The sequence below is a fragment of the Coccinella septempunctata genome, chromosome 3 (genome assembly GCF_907165205.1).
Source record: "Coccinella septempunctata chromosome 3, icCocSept1.1, whole genome shotgun sequence".
NCBI classification, from domain to species: Eukaryota; Metazoa; Arthropoda; class Insecta; order Coleoptera; family Coccinellidae; genus Coccinella; species Coccinella septempunctata.
Window position 1 is genome coordinate 26,212,822 of NC_058191.1, and position 21,261 is coordinate 26,234,082.

At 33.3% G+C, this 21,261-nt stretch overlaps 1 protein-coding gene across 1 annotated transcript; it reads right to left on the reverse strand.

The window, feature by feature from the left end:
* Window positions 1-13,721: 13,721 nt before the first annotated feature.
* Window positions 13,722-18,621, reverse strand: LOC123310143 (glycine N-methyltransferase). Its single transcript, XM_044893544.1, has 6 exons — window positions 18,245-18,621; window positions 17,182-17,309; window positions 16,264-16,399; window positions 15,079-15,199; window positions 14,856-14,986; window positions 13,722-14,033 (listed from the first exon to the last, which is right to left on the reverse strand). The coding sequence occupies exons 1-6, from the start codon at window positions 18,448-18,450 to the stop codon at window positions 13,868-13,870; spliced, it is 888 nt and encodes a 295-aa protein (XP_044749479.1). The 5' UTR covers window positions 18,451-18,621; the 3' UTR covers window positions 13,722-13,867.
* Window positions 18,622-21,261: the final 2,640 nt, after the last annotated feature.

Genomic DNA, 21,261 nt, shown 5'->3' on the forward strand with positions numbered 1-21,261 from the left:
TATTGATACTTGTTTACGAGAATTTATATGCTACTTCTCAGTTTATTCCCAGGAATCACATGAAAAAAAAAATTGTTTTACACCTAGCATTTATTACCTACAAATTACCTTTTGCTGAATAGAGACCGTTGTTCTATATGTTTCAAATCATGGAACATTGAATGATGTCAACCATAGACAGAAGAAAGTTTTGTCTATGGTGTCAACAAACTCGCATCAACAAATTACACACTGTTAAAAATTGGGAAATATGTAGTAGAATAAAATGGAATTTTGATCAGTTCCTTGATTAATTGTTATTCTAACTCAAAATGTTTCGAGAATTATGCTAAACTAGCTTCATGTTATTCCTGAATTGTCCACTTTTCAGAAAAAAATTTTTCGACAAAAGAAGGACTATATTGAGACTATAAGTTGTTGTTACCACTGTGAACCATGATCCTGCCACTGTGAATCATTATTGGTTTTGGGCCAACGTGCTATATTGACTGCTAAGACGTTGGTATCAATGAGCTAAATCTTAACATACAAAATGTAATTGTTGGTGAAGTTATGACTAAAGCCCGTTTGCAAAAGCCGAGGATTCTGTAGAAAATTTACTCGTGAATTCATTGGCCGTGAATTCTCTGCAGTTACATATTATGTACTTTCGGTAGAATGTATAGAATTCATTGTTCATTTGCATACAAAATAATCTCTGTCGTTTTCTTGCCAAAATTTGTAGAGCATTCTCCAGAGAATTCTCGGCTGTTGCAAACGGGCTTTACAAATCAGTGGAATCGGTAACAAATAAGATAAGGAACTAATCAACTGAATTTTCAAATTCGTTAGAACTCCTCGGGTTACCACCAAAACTTCTTCCCTTTCTGTACTATTTTAACTTGATCTTTTCCAGTTTATTTCTGAGTTTAGCTTTAGGACTAAGGATTTTTCTACTAGGTAACTACACTAGCAAGTCCCATTTTTTGATAGGTCATTAAAGGTTCGTATCATTGACCTGAGAGGTGTAAGTTCTTCTTGTTAGTATTTATGAAATGAAACTATTTCAAACAAGACAAAAACTATCTGCATGTGAGTGACTTTAACACTGCTAAATTTCAATGAACGATAAGAGACATTTATTTATTCGGTCGAGAAATTGATTGGCGTTTTAATTTTAATTACCATAGTCATAGACGCACCTTATTTTAGGGTTATTTATTTACATGAAGAAAAGGGTAGTCGAAGCTTCCGAGGATATATAAAAATTCAACAAGCGACTTGAAGGAAGAAAATTTGAATTCGTTTCGAAAGTTTCTCTGACAAGCAATCAGGTGAAAAATGATAATTATGGACTGAAGCCAATTATAAATCAAAATTCGGCATCGCCCCTAGTTCAACAGTGACAATGAAAAGAATAAATTAGAAAACCGAGAGAAATGAATGCGTTGGAACATGCACTCCACTAGAGCCTAAGGTGTTAACAGGGTTTAGCTGACCTTTGGCTCCGACCGTCTATGTTATGGTCAAGCGTAGGAGATATGTGAGCATATTATTATGACCAATATGAGTACGATATAAATGACGTATAACGTTACAATAGAAAAAGCACTTAAATCACACCCGAAGCACCATTGTAATGTTTTATTATCTCATCAATGATGGTTTATTACAGTTATGTGACAATACTTCAATTTCGACAATGCTCGGATCTAGAATACTGGAAAATTTTCATAACAAAAGAAACATTTTTCATTGATCAGAGAATTGAAAAGTATCTGTTGAACACCATACTTTATAACTACTCACAATATCTATTTCTTCGGACCGGATTTTTTGTTGTGCTGGGCTGGACCCAAATAAACTCTCAAATGATCGAATAGGTTCATTCAAAAATTGTTTTCAACCTGCGAATGGTCTTCGCATGTGTTTCCAAAATTATAAAATGTAGAAAATGGTTCACTAAAGTTTACTTATCATGTTCTATAAATGACTTTTTGGAGACAAATATAATAATTTCACTTCGGGAAATTAATTTCCACCAATTATAATTCGAAACCTATTTGGCCATTTGTAGAATCTTGGATCACCGTCAAAATACTTCCTCCCATTGGGATTTGTGATAGAAATGGGCATCCTTCGGATTTAGCATTCACAGAAAAAAATTTCTTTGCAACTTGAATAGTCCAGAGTCAAACATGTGGTTGACGTTTAGGATTTTTGATTTTACGAAATTTTTATTGGAGAGATTCAGTCCTTCAAACGCTAAAAAAATTGGGCATACTTCCTAATGAAAAAATAGAATACATATTTTGTTACAAAAGTCATACGTATATCTATTAAGAGAATAATAACCATCACAAGGATACGACAAGGCTCATGTTTATTATTGAAATTTTTGTAGTGATGGCTATTCCTCTGTTGGGGTTAAACTTGAATGATAGTGAAAGTCGCTCAATTTTAAAGTTTACGTGTCCAGTGTTACGCCATTTCAGTGATGTTTCTCTGATTTTCTCATTAATAGACAAAGTTGGGCATAATTCGGGAATATGATTAATATTCCTTCAACAAATAACTCAAAATACAGAAGATTTGGCTGCCTCCCACTTGAGCAAAAAAGAGAATTGCTTGCCTTGAAATTTTTGTACAGCCTGCTTAATGATAGAACTAAATGTCCGCTCCTTCTTTCGAAAATAAGTTTCTGTGTTGTTTCCTTGAAAACATGTTTCGACATTCTATTTGAATACTGCATGTGTCAAATTTTCAATAGAATATCTGATTGTACTGACATAAACTTTGATAGCATTGGTAGGTATTATATTGCAAACCTACATGGATGTTGTTTTTTCATAGAGAATTTTTTTTGTCTTATATAGATACTAATTTTTGATTACCATTTCATTGGTGATGTTGTTTAACATGAAAAAGTTTGTAAAGGTTTGCGAAGGTTTATGCAATGTTGATTTCTTTTCCTATAATTGGGCTTGTACTGTTGGAAATAAACTATTTATTTATTCAAAATGAAAACGCTGAAACCCGTCAGGATCGAAGATAAAATCCAAAAATATAGATACCTCCTTCTTCAGGTCCGATATAATCGCATATTTTTCCGAAATATTCATACATTGATTTTCTGTAAATATGAATGTTTTAGGTAATTTTTCGAGGTACCTGAAATGGAATTGCCAGTAATTGAAAATGGATGATAATAAGAATGTGAGAAAGTTCCAGGAAACGCTGAATAAATGAGAAGATGACAGGTACAATTTTTTTGGAATCACTACAGTGCCACGTCAAGGATAGAATAGGTTCGCGATAATGAATATAAATACCAAAGCTCTTTAAACATCCTAATTTATGCAACTATAATAACGTTATTCAACATCGGAAATACAAATTACATGTCATTAAAAAGTCTGTCTATTAATTTTATCGCTCGAACACAATAGACCAATATCTCTACCCTCCAGGCTTCAGGGTATAAAGATCAATAATCTTGGTGTAGTATTGTATACTCAACGGGCTGTTCATTGAATATTTCCCACATTATCAGTAATCGGCATCTTGGACGTCTGTCGCCTTTCGATGCGGTTATGAAAATCAAACAATATTGCGATGAGGGAATTTCTCACTGGATAAAGGTCCTTTCTTCTGATGTTCGAGACGTTTCCTTTGTGATAGACATCTCGTGGATTTATTGTAATATATCTACCTCCCATGAATTATGAACCGTTATTCACGGAACTTGACTTCTTCCCTTGAGGATAAACTTATATAAATCTTCATTTCGAAAAGAAATCAACTTGGGATTCTAATTGGAACCAAGACGTGTAAACCATTAAATTGTCAATTGAAGGGAGATTTTGTTTCAGCATTAAAGTCCAGAGAGAGGAACGTCCATGAAGACTTAATGCCCCATTAAAATTTAATTTTTGAAGGATTTCGGTTCTCATGGAGCATTAAATTATTTAATTCTAACAAATTTCACCTTTCAACATATGCTTATCGTCAATGCAAACACTTTTATATTGGGTAAGTCTTTGACATTTTCATATCTTTCAACAGTTGATTCTTGAAGTCCAAAGAAACACATTTTTTTACCATTTTTTCCGCTTCGGCCTGAATAAAAGATATAGCAAATTTAAGTTTTCATAATGAGCTATGCCACCTCTAGAAAAAAAATCCCTTTATAAATACAAGCTTAATCTATAACACTAGGTACACATCTGCATGGATATTTCAAACAAAGTTGTATTCAGCCAAGGTATCTAATTTTTCGGACTTCACAATTATTTTTATTTTTGATTATGAAATTAATCGAAAACATGGCCTTATACGAGAAAGCATAAAGCATAAGTACTTTCTTCAAAATGATCAAATATATATAGTTGATTTTGTTCAATCAAATGACCTGAAATTAACTGATTTCATCGAATTTCTAGTAGAGCAAAAAATCTTCCTCCCAATAATTCAATTCAACTAGGCTAGTTTGTTGCTGCAAATAAATCTGAATATTATATTGTTTTAGCATCCAAGAGTTTGACCGAAAATCTCACTGGATTTGTATTTTTTATCCCATCACTAATATTTTCAGGATTCCTCTACTTTCCTACATGTTATGTAAGGTATACTCTATCATATGAGGAAAATGAAAATATTCAAGGTGAGTATTCAACTTGAACCTTAATATTTCCCGATGTCCCGGTTAATAAATGCCTCCCCAAGGTACTATTCAACGATTGTTACTATACTTGCCTTCATTAAAAAGTACCTGAAAATAAGAATAAAATCAAAGCATCAAGAAATATGAATTTTCTATATATCTAGGCGTAATTTGGACATTTCAGTTGAATTGTCTATAATTATATTTATGTGGTCGCCAGGTGGTCCATGTAATATGCTAAAAACTGTCATTAAATACACGGGCGATGATACCCGCAGTCCTTTGACTGTCTTTTCCTCCATCGAAGATTAGGAATCTTAACACTATGGGAGGTAACTTTATAGCGTTATCCAATGGTTAGATATGATTGGTATAAAGTGAATAAGAGCTTTCGAAATGCCCAAGTGTTATTGAAATATAACCAATAAGTTCAATATTTTATTCTCACTAGGGGATATATTAGACTTTAACTGCTTTTTGTTATTATGCCATAAAATAGGAAATAACTGGAAAGTAAGTCTTTTCACAGGTACGCGTGTTCACTTAAGTTTCATAACTTAATATGTACAAGTTATGATAATTTTCATTTCTGGTTATCTGCGCAAATAGTAGGTACTAAGTTTCAAATTTGCGATTCAACACGCCACTAGAAAAGTCGAAAAGCAATTCAATTAATTGAATAGGTAGGTATATGAGAATCGTAAAAAAATTGAAGAATTTTTGAAATTCTGCATGAATTAAATGATGAAATTCAATGATGTTACAAAAGATGTTATCAAGTCAGCCTCAGAATATACAGAAAAGTACAAAAATATTTTTGCTTTAAAGTAGAAACGGCGTTAAGTAAGTAGGACCTGATATGATTAGTATATGATAATCTGTTCAGCAAAGCTTTAATAATCAGGAATTCAGAATAAATATTTGTTGAATTGGTAACATGATAAATAGAAATTTTCGAAAGCGAAATATAGGAACATATAAGGATTCGTTCAGCTAGGAGAGTTCTACGTTTGAAATCACGAAAAGAAAGCCAAACTATCGTTTTTTCAGTTTGAAAATTTGATAGTAGATACTCTGCGAAAGGATCCGGCTTTATTTTCTTACAAGCTGACTCATAGCAGACGTTGTCCTGACACGTTGGGAACATTATTTTAGAAATTTGAAGTAAAATGAGAGATAAAAAAAGAATAGTATGAAATCTGATTAAAGTTTCCATTACAAACTCTTAAATAAAAAAATTGATACAGTACCTATTAATACATTAATATTATGTAACTACGTTTTTTTCAAGTGAACATGGACTTTTACATCTTTGTACACAAAATTTTTTGTTTTGTGTGTTGCATAAACAAATAAAGTTCAGGGTTTCTCAACTTAGGAACTTTGTTCATACAATTGACATAGCATACTGCCCTACTAGGAAAAAAGGGCTAAGTCCAAAGAAAATGAAAATTGAGTTAAGGTCAAATTACGGTTCTTAGGTGATTTTCTTTTACGAGGTTATAAAATCTTAACTCCACTCCTTTTGAGGAAAATGCTAATGAAATAAATATGCCTTATGCCTCAAATTGTCTGATATTCTACTGAAGAAAGCCTCAAGTGTAACCTTTGAAGAAAGAAAGCCTCAAGTACAGTTGTTTTTGTACTTAAGGCTTTTTCACTTCAAATACAATGAAAATTGGAACCACGCCTTAACTCTCCTGAGATAATAAGATAATAGAAATTCGTATATCTACTTACCTGCGGCAGTTAAGGCCTTCTTCTCTCTAATGAGTTTATTTTACTCCTCATTTTACTGGCTGTTGATGCTGTTTTTAACTAAAACTAACAGGTGATTTGTTTTTTTAGTGTTAACACAGACCTTTGGATAATGTTATTTCATTCTATTAACTTTTAATCTTGAGTTTTTAAAGCAGCCCACTTTAAATTTTATAAGCCTACTTACCTACAATAAGTTTCACTCCAACCCAAGCTTCTGATTATAATTTCTTTTCTCAAAATATATGTTCAGGTATATTTCAAGTATAAGCTTGTACTATAATAATAACATAATAACATGAACATCTTTTTCAAACAAGACTTCAAAAGGGGTTTTTAGAACTGATTTCAATTTAAAATAATGAAATGTGTTATTCTTCAAATAGTGCCACTGAAAACACAATCTATGATTTATTACATTTTGAGTAACGTTGTATAAATAAATTTTGTAAAAACCCTATATAACTCTAGATGATTTTAAAATGTTAAAAGTAGATTTTAATGTAGACCTAACAAAAGGAGCTTCATATCAATCAATATAGTTATGAAATTAGCTATGCCTATTGAAAATTAATTCAAATTGTTATTGAATAATGAACGCTTCTTAATTTTGTTATTTTACATATTGTATTTATGGTTGTATTCTCAAGTATTCTGCTTTTCAGTTTTCATCTGTAAGTTACAAATCTGTAGCGTACAATCGATCTGTCAGCGTCCGATTCACAGATTCGTATAAATAATGCAGTTCTGGAAATTTTCTTGTAACTATCTTCTATCTTCTTTAAAGTGTTACGTTTGAACTACTTATCGTAAATAGTTACGGATTCCTGTAAGCTACAGATCACTAAAAACGTCCAGAATTGCAATTTTACTGTAAGCTTATGAAAAATTACAGATTGGCTTACAGATGGGAGCAGAATACCACCATTAATAGGTTATAATTTGTAAGTCTTATAAGTTCATTAATTAAATACACTAAGATACAAGTAAACATTCAATAAAAATATTTTGGTAATTTTTAGTTTCGTTTTTATGATATATACTGTGGAATACTCAGTCAGACAAATTCTGACCATTTTGGCATGGAGAACTCACTTCTGAATCGAAAGCATTGAGGAAAATATTCAGAAAACAATAATGAACTTTTTCATTATCAGCGCAATAAATCTACCTAGATCTAGAGATCTAGAGATCTATCTAGAATTTGATAGAAAGTCAATTTGAAATTATCGTAAATATACCTACCATACTGTTAGGAACGACCAACCTGTACTCTTTATCTTATGTCAGTAATTTTCTCATTAATAAATAATGCTATGGCAAGAAAACCATTCCTTTAACTTCGATTGTTTCTGAGAAAATAAAATATTATATATCATAGGATTTTAGAAAGAATTCCACTCGTGAGATATAAGTACATAGTTTACATCAACGAGCCTGCCTTAGTGGAAAACCTAAGGATAACAAAAGGCATCAAATTTACTCAACAAAGAATTGTATGCTCTTCAGAAAAATGCATAAATTACGATGCATTTTTTTCCTGACTACGAATTGTTTTTTTTTTTCAGAAAAATGTCGGCGTTAAGAGTTCCCAATCAATTTTTGGGAGGCCCTATATAAATTAAGCATTGAACAATTGGCAGCCAAAAATGAGAATCGACCTGCCCCACTGTTTTTTCGAAGAATCAACTCCTGAAATTCGAACGAATGCATTGCAATAACACTGTGACCCTCACTGTATAAGTTTACTTTGAATTTCTCCACCAAAAATCGAGTATCGTTCGAATTGCTCATAAGAACGTCTGAGTTATAAAATTAATTGTTCCACGTTCGGTTGATATTGTAAACTTCAGAAGTTTGATCACCTTCCAACCGGATTTTGTTAATTGTTCTTACGAATTGAACATCAAAACCACTATGGACCATCAGTGTTCACCGAACCGAAACTAGTGTACGGCGGATGATGCTGTAATAAAGTCATTCTGTACTCTTAAAATGTAAAATTTACGATCTTCTAAATGGTCGAATCATGTCTACCTGGTCCTCCTATCTAGTAATCATTAGCGCACACCGCGATACGAAACTTTGTGTGGCACTCCCACGCACATCGCATTCGGACTCTAAAAAACCATAGCTGCACCGGTACAAAGCAACAATATATAAATCCATATAATTGATTCGGAATTATCGGTTGTGGTTATCATAGCCTAGATTAATCTCTTCATAAATAAAGTTGTGAACCGAGAAAAGGATTTTTTACCCAAACGAAGTTATTTATCTGTGATTCTCCGTCGAAGAAATCCAATTCGAATCATAAATTTTTCCTAATACGGTTATAAATTATTGTCGTGGATAATATACCTCATCTGAGATTGGAATTATGCATTCGTCTGTTATGTATTGAGATTCATTTCTATCAGTGCCTCCAGGCATACATGTCCCAAGAATACTAATATGTATAAGGATAACCAAGGAACGCTGAATAATAAGCTGAAAATCGAAAAAAGCTATGAAGTCTTCACGAAGAACCATGAGTTCGAATATAATGAGGAACCTCAGTATTTAATGAAAAAGCAAAATTAAATATTCAGGGAGACAAATGGACAAAATGGTTTAAAACCTGACTAGGGATTTTGACTAAATAAAGTAATAAAGTTATCACCATAGATGTAAAAAATGATCTAGATGTTAGATTTTAGATTGAAATCTTCTTATCTACTGAATTTACCATTTAGATCAAAGTTATCTAATCCAGGCAACGTTAGGTAAATATAATTCATTTTACTCACCGAAAACAATATTTTTTTTGAAAAAGTTGTGGATTTTTGGGATCCAGGCGTAGAATTCTCTTTTCTCATGAAGAAATAACTTCAAATAAAATGAATATGTACGAGGATATATTGAAAAATTCTTAGCCTACTATAGAATCAAAGAAAATCTCAATGTCAAAATATTGTATTACTCAACATATTCTCCTTTTAATTAGATACATTTATTTCAAAAAAAATGTTTCTTCTTGCGCTGCTACCAGACGTCCACAGCTTTTTTTACCTCCTCGTTGGAAGAAAATTTACGACATTTTAAACTTTTTTTCAGTTGAGGAAAGAGATGATACTCGGATGGAGCCAAATCTGGTGATTAAGGGGGTGTTCTAGTAATTCAAAACCTAAATCATGAATTTTTTGCATGGCAACATGGGATTTGTGTGTAGGGGCGTTGTCCTGCAAAAACAAAACACTTTTGGATAACTTTCCGCGTCTTTTCTCTTCTATTTTTTCCCGTACATTGGTTAGTAATGTCGAATAGTAATCTCAGGTTATTGTTCTACCCTTATCCAAAAAATCAATCATGATTACTCCATGGCAATCCCAAAAAAGTTAAGCAAGAACTTTTTAACTGCTTTTTGGACACGAAACTTCTTAGGTCTTGGAGAAAGAGAGTGTCGCCATTCCATCGATTGTTGCTTTCTTTCTGGATCTTAGAAATGATTTTGCAGCAATTTTTCTCATGTCCAAGTTGATGTGAACTATATGATGAACGCGTTCGTATAAAATATTCAGTGCTTCAGATATCCGTTTTAGCCCAATTCGACGGTCTGATAAAATCATGTCATGAACTGCATCGATATTTTCGGGGACTGACACAGAAGCTGGCCTTCCCGGTCATCATTTTCAATGGAAAATTTACCTCTTCTAAAGCTTGCAGTCCAATTTTTCACGGTCGCATACGAATGACATTGATCACAAAGGGTATTAAGCATATCTTTGTAAATCTGCTCACCTCTTAACCCTTTTAAATACAGGTACTTGATGATGGCTCGATACTCCAATTTTCGATTTTCACAATTTCGGTGGACTTCTTTCTTTCAATTTATTGCGTAACTCTGGTGTACTTTTTTGACCTCAAACTTCACACTGACACTTCTGATGTGTTATTGTTCGTTGCTATGGTAACACAATATTTTTTTTATGCATGGAACTGGTCTAGGCTAACTAGATTTCAATACATCCTCGTACAGTTAGAATATATAACCAAGAATTTGACGAAAGGTATGTGATATGGATACATAAGGTTTACTGAGAATTAACCTTTAATTGGAAAGGTTGAAAAGTCCACTTGTACAGATCAGATTCGAGCCGACGACGTCACCGTTGAACTTAATTCAGAATTAAAAATTGTCAAAGTTGAGCAGTGCTCAAACATAAACACCAGGTTCAACTCGAACTGTACAACCGCAAAAATACATCAAAGTGACAATTTAGTAGGTATCGAAAATTGAAAAAAGTATCAAAAACTTTGGTTCTTTCAATATTGAACAATTCCTCGGCTATAGTCTCAACACTGTCAACTCAGATTATTATAGGTAAATCATTACCTAAATAATCTGATGGTTATGTAAGACACTTGACGATGATTGATGATGAAGGTGAACACTTATTATTCAAAAAACTCAACTTTCCGATGACAGAAATTATCTCAGTCTCTATTCTGTACGTCTTATCAGTGTCATGCCCTTCATGCATTGGGCTATTTGAATCATTAGGACAACGAATTCGAAACATATCCAGAAAATTGTCGGAACATCCCACATCGACGTTCATATAATGAAATCGAGATCGAAATGCCATCTCCTGGACATTCCTACAATCGAACATCACTCCACAAATCACAGCTTACATTCACTCCACGATTTAAATGATAAGAAACTGAAGGAAAATGCCGCTGTGTGTGCTAAACTGCTGACATTCTATCAGATATCGAGTTATACGCCGGTAGGTAAATTTCACCTACCATTTTTACTGCCTAAGAAATTCCAGAAATAGGGAGATTCAGCCGCCATATCCTCCAATCTTAAATCGATATTATTCTGAAATATGTACTACTAACAGCAAATAGTAAACAGTATAGGAAAAATTAATATTTCGAAAAATGATAATTTTCGATTCTCGAAATTCTTCAAACTTCATTTTCATCATGTGATAAAATAAATGAAAACGCTTTCAAGAACTATTTGATATGTTATTAAATAAATCAGTCAGGAGTACTCCTGATTGATTTATTTAATAATTTATCCTCTGATGTGCACAGCCATCCCCATAGTATTTGATATGTTTTAGCTGGTGCCAGACTTACTAAAAATCTCCTCGTATTGTCTTTCTATAGAGAAAAATACATATTTCATAATACAGCAAAAACGCGAATGACTGAATTCAATCATAAGAATTGTTGATGGATTACTAACTAGTTTCCAAATTATATTTTTTTACTCACTTTTCTAACTTATCAACTTCTATTGTAATTATCTTTTTCACTTCATTATTCGTTGCTTAGCTTGAGCGTCATCGTTTACGCTTCTCTTTTTTTTTCTCAACATCCCATCATAAAAGTTCAGTGCTTCGATAGTCAGGGTCAAAATTCATTCAAACGACAGAATTGCAAAAATATGCGGAACAAATTATAAATTTTGAAAGGCTCAGAAACTATTGTGTCTACAGTATGCAATTCTAGTATCATATTGTAGCAAATTCAGTCACTTCAAAAACTTCCGAAAAAGTTTTTTCAAAAAAACCAGTAGGTACTTTGAGGTACTAAGCGCCAAAATTTAAAAAAATTACGATTTTCTCGTTTTTTGCGCGTTCGGCGCTCGAGGTCACAAACTCAGATTATTCATGAGGCCAATATCATGAGCAAGTCTGCAAAAAATCAGAACTACCGGATTTGACGTATACTATGACGTATAAAGTGAATTGGCTAAATATATACAATATACCTAGTTTCGCAATGTTTAAATTCCTCTATTTTATCTATAACATTTTCTCCCCAATAGGTACTAACGCCTGACAAATAAATTACAGTTTTTAACTGTTTTTCCTAGGAGTTTTCGGCGCCAGCTATACTTTATATGGGAAGTAGCAAAACTACTCTGTTGCCTTTTAGTCAAAGACAAGGTTCTCTATCATCTAGGGTGTTACCGAAAACTATTGAAGGTCAAAACCCGAGTCCACAAACTCATTCAGTATCTTGAAGTAAGGAACACAAATAGTAATTATCAATCCTAAAATCCACCGATTGAACGACATATAAGGTGGTATCAGTTAAATAGAAGTATAGTTCAAAAGATCTTGTCTTTAACACACAGTTAAAGGATTCTTTCGAGACAGCAGGGAGGAGGGATTATTTTATAGAGTGAATTGGACAGAAAACTGAGAACTCGGACAGGATAGGGTTGGTCCTCCTCTCCATTTTCGTCTTCTCAGGGGCTGTCGCACCGCCATTCAAACTAGTTCCACTAGAGTGAGAACTTGGACAGGATGGGCTTATTACTTCTTTCCGTTGTCGGTTGTCGTCTTCCCAGGGGATTTCGCAGCGCCAGTCAAACTACTTCCCGAAGATTGAGAACTCGTACAAAACGAGGTTGTCTTAATATGAGCTTCAAATATAACACTGCGGGAGCTTCTGACGTCTAAACTCACAGCACTGACTGTAGGAAATCTGTCCATCGAGAGTACTTTTATCTTTTCGCACAAGTTGAAATATTAATAACAGGCGCTAATCATACTCGCAATCCCTTTTGAAACACTTTTCGCAATAACTCTAGTAAGAGAAAAATCTGAACACTCAAGCAGCTCAACACTTGCGCGTTTACTAGTCACGAATCAATAGTGAATTACACGGGCAGGGGAAAATCCTCTTTAATATTTTTCATGTGCTGAAAAATGGTAAAATTCTTCTCGTTGAAAATGACTTTGCTACAGCTTATCGGTACTGACGAACAAAACGCAGTTATCACCAAAATTCATGATGTCTTGCCAAGGTGCTGAGTCGTGTAGTTATTAAAGTTTCAGATCCCGTATTTCGATCTACTGTCATAGGCCAGTCTGCTGAATACATAATATTCCTGAGACGTTATAGACACATTACCACCAAATTTAATTCCGATCATATATTCCCCACTGTGCTTGATTTTCATTATACTAATGTACCATATGTTTTCATTGTTTTGCTGTATTTTGGTTTCTCTGGTGTTGATTATTCGCCATTTCTTGTTTTATCTTTCAATTTAAATTTTATTTACTTTTTCTTACAATTATTCGACACACTTTATATTTGTAAATGGTGGATACTGTGTTGGGTGGTATCACCTGTTTGTATTCCTGATTGTCTAAATAAATAAATAAATATAAAAAAAACGAAAAAATATTGTATCTGTTGTTTCAAATTTACATGTTTTTTTGAGGAGCTATAGATTTCCAAAGTTCGCTATTAGAAAAAATTTAAACAAAATTATTCATCGAATGTTGAATAAATAAAAAAAACAACATTGTACATGTGACGTATAATTTCAAATAAGGATTGGATACCATGGTAAAATAATTCATAGTGAACCAAATCAGTCGAAAGATGGTAACAGACGTACCAACGTGACTTCAGCTTTCAATAAAACCTAACCACACTTCAACAGAATACTCAGTTTGATTTCTCTATGAAATGTATATAGAATGCAGGATTTTCAATTTCATTCAGGCTCTTGAAGTCCCCATAAATTTCATGATAAGCATCCTCTCCGAAGGCGCTTAAAAGCATTTTGTTGAAAACCTTCAATCGGTGAGGATAGTAGCTCAATCGGAACTCACTGAAACAATAATTGATCACTCAACTAATGAAGTAATAAGGAATATAATTACACAGGTTGAACAGAAGACAATTTTATGATTCTCCACCTTATATCCCGAGAATATATTATTAGAATTAGTGTCTGGAATAAATAGGCCAATCCGATAATGTATAGGTAGGCATAATTTCTTTCGAAACTTATACCTATGACATTAATTAATAATGAAATTTTTGTTTTTCTTGATCTGGTTTGTACTGATCAAAATGGCGGCCCTTGGAAATATTTCTTTTAGTATCCTTCAATTTATGAATAATTATTATTCTATTTCAAAGCTCAATAATGATGAAATAATATTCGTGAACTATACAGCGTGTTTCACTTGTGACGCGAATCTCAATTACGCTAAGTACTGAAATTTTCGCATTTTTTTTTTCAATACGGAATCATTATGGGGACTCCGGGAGAATTGAACCCCTTTTCACTCTGAAGCCACTTATGTTGTATCTGCAAATGATAGCAACTCATTTTTGTACGTGAAGATATCATGCCTAAATAGGTACCGATAAATAATAGTAGAGTGATGGTGAGATGAACATTTTGAGTACAGCAATTTTTTTTTAAGTACCGAGATCGGAGAGTTGACTAATTCATTCTGTGGTTACGATGGTAACCGTTTATTGTCAACATAAGACAACGAAATAATTATTATTGGTAATTACTTTCTTCAACAAATAAGGTGGTTGTCTCGTTTGTTTCATTTTAAAAAGCCCCCCCCCCGTATATATATGAAATGAAACTTAAAACTTTTCTACGATTCTACGAAACTCTCTTTCAATATACCTTATACTTTCTTCGTTCACGAAATCATTTTTTCCAAACGATGAGGTGTCCAGAAAGTAATCTAATATCACCAGTGATGGTTTGCCACTCGTGTACATCACTGTTGTTTTGATGTCAATCATATGATTGCTCTGCAAAAAAATCAATGATAATTACCAATTCAATACTGGCAATATAGGTACACGAATAATAATTGCAAAAAATTTCTGTTGGTACTACTCACATTATAATATATACTTTTGGGACTCGTATATCCTGTATCGATGGCATCATCATAATTCCTATGGTCTATGAGGAGAATTCCACCTGGTCTTAAACATTTCTTGAAATTCATAAGAGCTTTTCTGAAAATATTAGATTTAATCAGCGTTTGTTTCGAATGAAACCAACATGATGTTACTTTACATGCTTTGGGAAAATTCAAGTTTTCTTTTAATGATACGAATCATAATACTTTGTCGAATTCATAAAATCCGCAGAGTATATCGTGATTATGATATGATTCTACTGAAAATTAGTAAGGTACGTCGAATGAGTGAAATTTATAGAGAAAATTCTTGAATTGAATTTGTCGGCTCAAAGATCTTTAGAAAAAAATTATGGAAAGTTATGATTTTAGCGAAACTGGTATGTCCTTCTTCTTGAGATTTGAAATGAAGATGGGCCACCACCTTCAATTCTGATGGCATTCTATATAATACATCCCACGAGAGGCTCTTCTCGTTTCGAGCCTCTGCAATTATCGCAGAATACTGTAGATATAGTTTCGTAGTCTCATGATGATCGCATGATCAGTACCTATTTGATTCCCAATTTTGAAACGCAGTATTATCAGTTTTTCATGGTGTTTTTGAAAACATTTTATTTTCGAATTCGGAATATATTTGCATGAAGGGGACATTGAGTGGCCACCCATATCACCTGATATGGCTTCACTGGACTTTTTTCTATGGGGTCACCTGAAATCAAAGATTTACGCTACCCAGCCCGAGTCAATGGATGATTTGCGAACTCGGATCAGTAATGAATGCCGTCAAATTACACCTGAAATCTTGAGTAATGTACGTGAACGTTTTCAGCAAAACTTATATTACTGCATGGAAGTGAATTGTGCCCATTTTCAATATTTAATAAACTAATCACAAGAGTAAGTACTCTCCATTATTTTATCTTTATTTCGTTATCGAAGAAAATTTTGGAGCGAAATTCAGTATCAGATAGTACTCTATGATATCTTACACCCCTCATCCCTATTCAAAATCAAGGCATTGCAGTTACGGGGAAACAAAGAGCGGAAAAGTTGGTTTGCCCGTAGGGAATGCATATAGTTTCTTGGTTGATATATAATAAACACTGCTATTTCCTTCAATTATTGTAAGATAAGGTCATATTTCACTAATCTACTTACTTTTGATCTCTTTGGTCCCCATTAGAATCAAGCATATGTGCGAAGGAGTTTCCTAAGCATATAACGGCATCAAATCCTCCTCCAATTAGCTGCTCTATGTCATCGGATAATGTCAGCCAATTTGCTTCCTCAATAACTGCATAAAGAAAAATTATTGAAAATGGCACAAACTTATCCTAAATCTGAAAGACAAATCAATAAACAATGAATATCTAATTCTAAATGGACATAATATCGTTCACAAGAATTCAATCAATCTAATATAATCATATCATAGACCAGAAATGTATTTCATATATCCAATGACTAACAAATTAGACGGGTAAGCTAAAAACTGAAAGAATGAAAACTGAAAGCCGAGGTATAGAAAATAAATTCTTCTAAGGAAGACCAACAAAAGAATAAAAGTCAATTCATGTACATATAGGATATAAGAATTATCAGACGAACGATACACCTCTATTTACCACATACATTATTGAAATAAAGAGTATTACACAAATTGTAGTGTATTTTTCCGCCTTATAATAAAGTGAAGGCAACTGACAATACACATCGATGTGTCGGCGGAAATCTGATTCAGAACTTGAACATTATACATTTATGGTTTTCTTCTAATTATTTTCAAATTTTCATCCAAGTTTATTGTCAAATTTGATTCAGTTAAATGGTGATATTTCTATATTATATGTTAAGCAACATTGCTTCAAAATATTAATTCTGACAAATAGTGGACATATAACTTTTCTAAGGGACAATTTAATCACAAAGTAGCGAACTATTTCATCCAACATTTGGAATATTCTACCTTCTTCAAGGTTTCAAGAAAAATTCAAGCCATTGACAAATAACTGAATAGAATTATCGCGAGTATTTCAATCTAGTCCTTCATTGAACTATTCTATTCTAAGAACTCACTCCAATTATCAAAAGCTGGTTCCTTTCTTCTGTTCCACCTAGCTTTCAATGCGTATTTCAGCATCTTGTCAGAAGCATCTATTGACACAACATCGAAGCCTTCCTCCAGAAGCATTATGGAATCAACCCTGTAACCACGAATAAAAAAAACGGTGAAAAAAATGGAAAAATCTTGAAGACTCATCATATGATGATACATCGGATATATATATCCGATGGAAAGGTAACATAAAAATCCTAATGAAGAGAAAAAATCCCTGAAGACAGCTGACGGGCGATGAAACATTGGAGAACATTGTCCGAAATGAAATAGACCAGTAAATCGTATAACTAAATAGATAGTCACTAAAAAAACTGAAAACATTCAAGATCTCTCAACCTTGATCTTCATGTGGAGCATTTTGTGCTGATATAATTGAATTCTTCAGACTAAGGGCTCTCTTCTATCTCAGTTTTTTCAAAGGTGTGTAGATGAAGTATGACTTGTTTCCGAAAAAGTAAGAAAAAAACTGCTTCACCTATCTGCGAAGGTGCTACTGTGATAGCGAAACACGTGTTGTGGTTAAACTACTAATGCTAGTTAGAATCATATTATTCTGTTTTTAAATTCGATCCTTCCTCATAAATGAAAACTTATGAATAAGAATGAAAACTCTCTTGTTAAAATCGTATTACCCATCTTTATTTCAAATGTAATAATGTAATAATAACTTCGCATTATCAACTATTAAGTGTTAAATCATTTCTGACCTTCTCGCATTCCGATAATGGTTCAGACAAAGATCAAAATATTTTGGGGAATATGTACTACCTACATATCTCTGACAACATAACTCTATCTTTATTTAAAAAAAAAGTTTACAGATGAGTCGACACAAAATTGTTTATTTTTGACATAATTCGCATTTGAAACGAAAAAATTAACTGATGGTTGCGCAGAAACGGCTTGGGTGTTTCGTCATTCAGAAAACAATTATTCACATATATCTAGGCTTTAACAAGTTTCTGATTATAAAACTCGCAGAAAATGGAAAAAAATACTACCTACTATAAAGGTACTCACCCCGTTCCACATGCTACATCCAAAACTCTCTTGCATCCCTTCTTGCGAAGCAGATCAACAAGAAAATTCCTGTAATTTTTAGTGCGAGAACTCTGATCACCTATGAAAATTTCCCATACTTTCGCAGCTTTTCCATCGGCGTACTGATCCCGCACACCTTCTACAGCTGTACCTAAAGATCTAGTTCTGAAACTATTTTCGGCCATTTGAAAAAAATAATTACAATTAACTGGATAGCTGTCACTATACCGAAAAATTTTGAGGATTTAAATAAACCTATCAGATATAGATAATGAAACGTTATAGAGTATGTTGTGTGCCCTCTTATATTTATACGAAAGAATGATATGAAGTGATATCTTCCTATATGAGGAGGGGAATCAGTTGAAGGTTTTCAGTTATAAAACTTTTGCATCATCTCATTTCAACACTGGGATACAAAACAATCCGATTTCATCGTGTACCAGTATCACAACTGATAAATAATTTTGAAGTAGTAACAGTCTGTTTGACCCTACTGATAAAAGAAATAGATGCTAAACTGCTATGTTCTTATGCTCTCTATGAAAATTAACAGCTTTCATTCAGAATATGCAGGCATATCACATCAGATAATCGGAATTTTACTTCCGAATAACAGTTACAAAAATTATAGAATATTTCATTGATCATTTCAAAAATTTAATACCTTTTTTGCCGACACAATGATTAAATATAATACATCAATAGAAGAATTTTGCCGATATCTTCGATAAAAAAAAATCTGACTATCAAGTGCTATATAGGCTTGGTCCGCTCCTGGTGGTCATGAAGACTCATTGGGAAGGTGTCGGAAACAAATCATTAAGTATGTACTGATATTTGATTGACTCAAATTCAAAAATTGCCGGAATAGGTTATAGTTGGGGAGCCGACAATGCTCAATCCGGATTTACTCTAGCGTCGTGGAGACCTAGTGGATTTTGAAGATTAGATGGTAGAAAAAAAAAGGTTCCATGATGTATGCACTTTTAGCGATGGAGAAAGCGTCTGAAGCTTTCCAAAGATGTAAAAAAAAATCGTCAGGTGTACATACTCGAGCGTGTCAGATTAACACACTGTGTATGACCTACGTGTCTCTGATAATAAATTCATGTTAATCTGACAGTTTGCGTGGTGGGGCTGGCCGTACGGAAGAGTTGAAAATGTTAAAAAAAATTTCGAGCGTGTCAGATTTTTGGAGGATATGTTAATTGGATCCAAAAGAAGCTACTTTTCAAGAGACTGACAATTCGGACTTGACGCAAGGTCACAGCGGTCCTTTGAAAATGCAAAAAAAATCGTTACTTAAACATTTTGGAGCGTGTCAGATTTCCATACAAATCGTTAATCTCGGTTTTGCAGACGTGTTTACCCATTAATATGACATTTAGCAGAAGGGGTTTTCTTAATATGTCAGTTCAAAAAGAGAAAATGAATATCTTACGTCAGAAACTACTAAACTTTATATGGGGGTTTTCATTACAATTCGATTCAATCAGTTCGTCATCTCGGAAGTCAGAATTTTTTTTATTCCTTTGAAGGAAAAAAATTAAAAAAAATTCAATGAAGAACAAATATTCATTTATGTCTTTAACTTTCCGAGGTGAAATTGTCTCTTCTAGAGAATTTCCACATGAAATAATTTCTCGAAAAGTCTCAGTATTGGCTACAATTCGTATCCTGGTGAAATTGAAAAAAGACGTTCGATAAGTGCTGCAATCTTTTCGACGAAAGTGGAAACTATTATAATATTCGTAGCTTCTACTTATCGTTCCAGTGTTCTGGAAACACCCCACATTCTGGTAGTCTTTCGCCCTTTACGCCCTGTGGTATAAATGCCTCTATACGTGGCGATAAGATAAAAAGTGGATCTACCTTCAAAGTGAATCAGAAGATGATTGTTAATTCAATTCACTGTCTTCAACGAAGAGTAGGTAAGTATCTAACAAGCGCCAGAAGAACGGACCCTCCTTTTTCTATATCAGGTATCAGGTAAAAGTAATATAAAGTCATTAAAATTACTGGAAAAAAAGTTCGGGAATACCTAAATCGAACAAAAAAGACTGATATAAATAATATATTTTGAAGGGTCGCACCCGGGGAAAGAGTTTACTGTGCAGTAACTGTATATCAAATAGTGAAATGCAGAATTATTATCAATACATAAACTATGCAGTTTCAGTACAGCATGGACACTCTGTGATGCAGTATATATACAGTTACTGTAAGTTATGTTTGTTGTTTGTTGGGCAATCATAGGTATATTGAATGGTATCGATCTGAAAGGAATGCCCACACCCTCCGTAATTTTTAGGAATAGTATGATATCATTGCTTTCAAGATCGAATCATCATCCGACGTGCCAGAACAATGATTGAAATATACCGAATCACAGAGCTTTCCTGAATGTTCGCACAAACATTTAAAGAATAACTGGATTATAAATTGAACGTGGTATAAAATATGAACCCCTGCGTTCATTTCCTATGAATTGAAAAAATTATTATTTCTCAAGTATCTTACTGCTCCTATGTTCGGAATCAATATTTTGAATTCTGGTTGGAAATTTGACAATGGCATATCAAAGAACCGTCCAAAAAACGAACAACATTATTTGATGACGTTTATCATAGGGAAGCCGATAAGATTGATGATGACTTAGCTATAACGTGAATACAATTCGTGAAAAGGGAAGTGGCCATATTATAGGGTGAAGTGAGAGGAATTTATGGCAGGCTGCCTGGGATATTTTTATGGTTTAAGTATAGAAAGGCGGTCAATTGTTTCTGAATAAACTGCATTTTCATAAGGAACTTTGGTAAGGAAAAGATGACTCAGCACTTATTACGAAAATAACTATATATTTCACAATCAAAATCCTAAGCCCTTTCATATTATGTAGAACAAATATGAAAATCATAATTTGATAGAAAACTATATTATTGGGGAATAATAATAATATGAAAAATAAAGTTTTTCAAATTATATTGATACAT